The 1,634-nt window shown below is 42.3% G+C and overlaps 1 protein-coding gene across 1 annotated transcript in view; it reads left to right on the top strand.

Annotated features, from left to right (window-relative positions):
* The window catches only part of LOC106532427 (exostosin-1), a gene marked incomplete at its 5' end in the record, with an annotated part of 46,790 nt that overhangs the window by 8,951 nt on the left and 36,205 nt on the right, over positions 1–1,634 (top strand). The window contains 1 exon segment of the mRNA XM_014028472.1: positions 54–186. Within this exon segment, the coding sequence (XP_013883926.1) occupies positions 54–186 (133 nt within the window).

The raw sequence follows: 1,634 nt of genomic DNA, 5'->3' as shown, positions 1-1,634 counted from the left end.
GTTTTTACTTGAACCCTCAACATGACCTTCCATGTCCTCTCCTTCTGTCCCAGATCATCCAGGACCGTGTGGAGTCTCATGTGTCCAGAAACCACCTGCTGTGGAACTCTTTACCTGGTGGACTCTACGCCCTCCCACAGTACTCAGCTGACCCTGCTCAGTTCCCTTTTTACTACGCCGTACTGGGTGAGTACTGCAGACCAGGGCTCCCCAAACATTTCAGATTCCAGGTGAAGAACGGAGGGGAGTTGGTTGGCGTGTCAGGACAGACGAGTTTAGAGGTTTGTCTCGTAAATAGTGATATTTAAAAATCTGGGCAAAGGCAGGAAAACAGCAAGTTTGAATTATGGCCTAAAYGGCCTCTCATAGCAACTGAGCAGCTCAGTTTACGGTGGTCGATCTCGTCACGGGGAGGGTAACGAAGCGTAGGCAGCTGCAGCCGCGGGGCACACCAACGTCCACCAGACAAATGAGTGGGAAATGTATAAAAAATAAAACTAATAATAAAAATCAACACTCCTGTAAGCAAATCTGAACCTAATCAACTTAAACAGCGTCTCAGTGCGCAGAGCCACAGGGAGGTCGAGGTCAGATCAGTTCTGATTCGACCAGCAGAAACAAATGTCGACTTTTTTATGTAAATTCCTGGTTTTATTCTGTGTATCATTACATCTGCCCGGGAGCCACGACAAAATGTTTCTGCACAGTAAAGCTGCAGTAAAAGTGTTAATATAACCCGTGTTGGACTGGAGTTCAGAAAGCTGCAGGCTGGATGTGAACGTGGGCGTCTGCACGGTGCAGTGATCCTCAGCAGACCCGGGCTGTAACACAGATCGATGGTTCTGTGGACACGGAGGTTTGGGGCTGAGGAGAAGGGATGGACCGAAGGAGACAAGGACCAAACACAGTTCTGTTTTCTGCAGTGAATCAGTTTTTCTGCAGCTGCTGCTCCTGTTGGCAGGTCTCACTCTGCAGCTGAAACTTCAGGCCGTTTGGAAAAAGTTCATATTTTCTGCTCAGAGATTTTTGGCTTCAGGAGCTGAATGTATATCTCCATGTGATGGATAAAGTTCAAGCTTTAGTTTGGAATTTATTTAAAAAAAAGCTTTTTTAATAAAAATTAAAAAAAATATACTTGCATCACTTTCGACAGGATGTTCTGTAAAAATGTGAGAAATCACAACATTTACCTCACGTGTCAAACTCAAGGCTCATGGGCCAAACTCTGCCCTCGTAACCTTTTCATCGGCCCCAAAGCTTTATTTCTTCTCTTTTTGTTTAATGCAGTCTTTACTGGACAGTATTAAGCTTTAATTCGGTTTTCTCTTCTATTTCCTGAATAGTGAAAAAACATTTCTCTAAAAATAGTGACAGTGTAAAAGTTAAAATCTGTCGGCATGTATGTTCAAAATGTTTTTAAAATATAATTTAGAAAAATGAATTTGTATTTTCATAAGAATTATTTGTTAGAAAACATTTTTCTGTAAATATTTACAGWGTGGCCCTTAGCTTGGACCAAGTCTTGAATTTTGGGCCTCTTGTGTAAAAAAGTTTGACACCCCTGCTTTACTTTACTTTTATGTGATAACCTGATAGTTTAAGGTATTGCTTACACACACACACACACACACACA

This window comes from Austrofundulus limnaeus, unplaced genomic scaffold (genome assembly GCF_001266775.1).
Source record: "Austrofundulus limnaeus strain Quisiro unplaced genomic scaffold, Austrofundulus_limnaeus-1.0 Scaffold766, whole genome shotgun sequence".
Classification (NCBI taxonomy): domain Eukaryota; kingdom Metazoa; phylum Chordata; class Actinopteri; order Cyprinodontiformes; family Rivulidae; genus Austrofundulus; species Austrofundulus limnaeus.
Note: the sequence above shows the minus strand (reverse complement) of the source record. Positions and strands in the feature narration are given on the sequence as shown.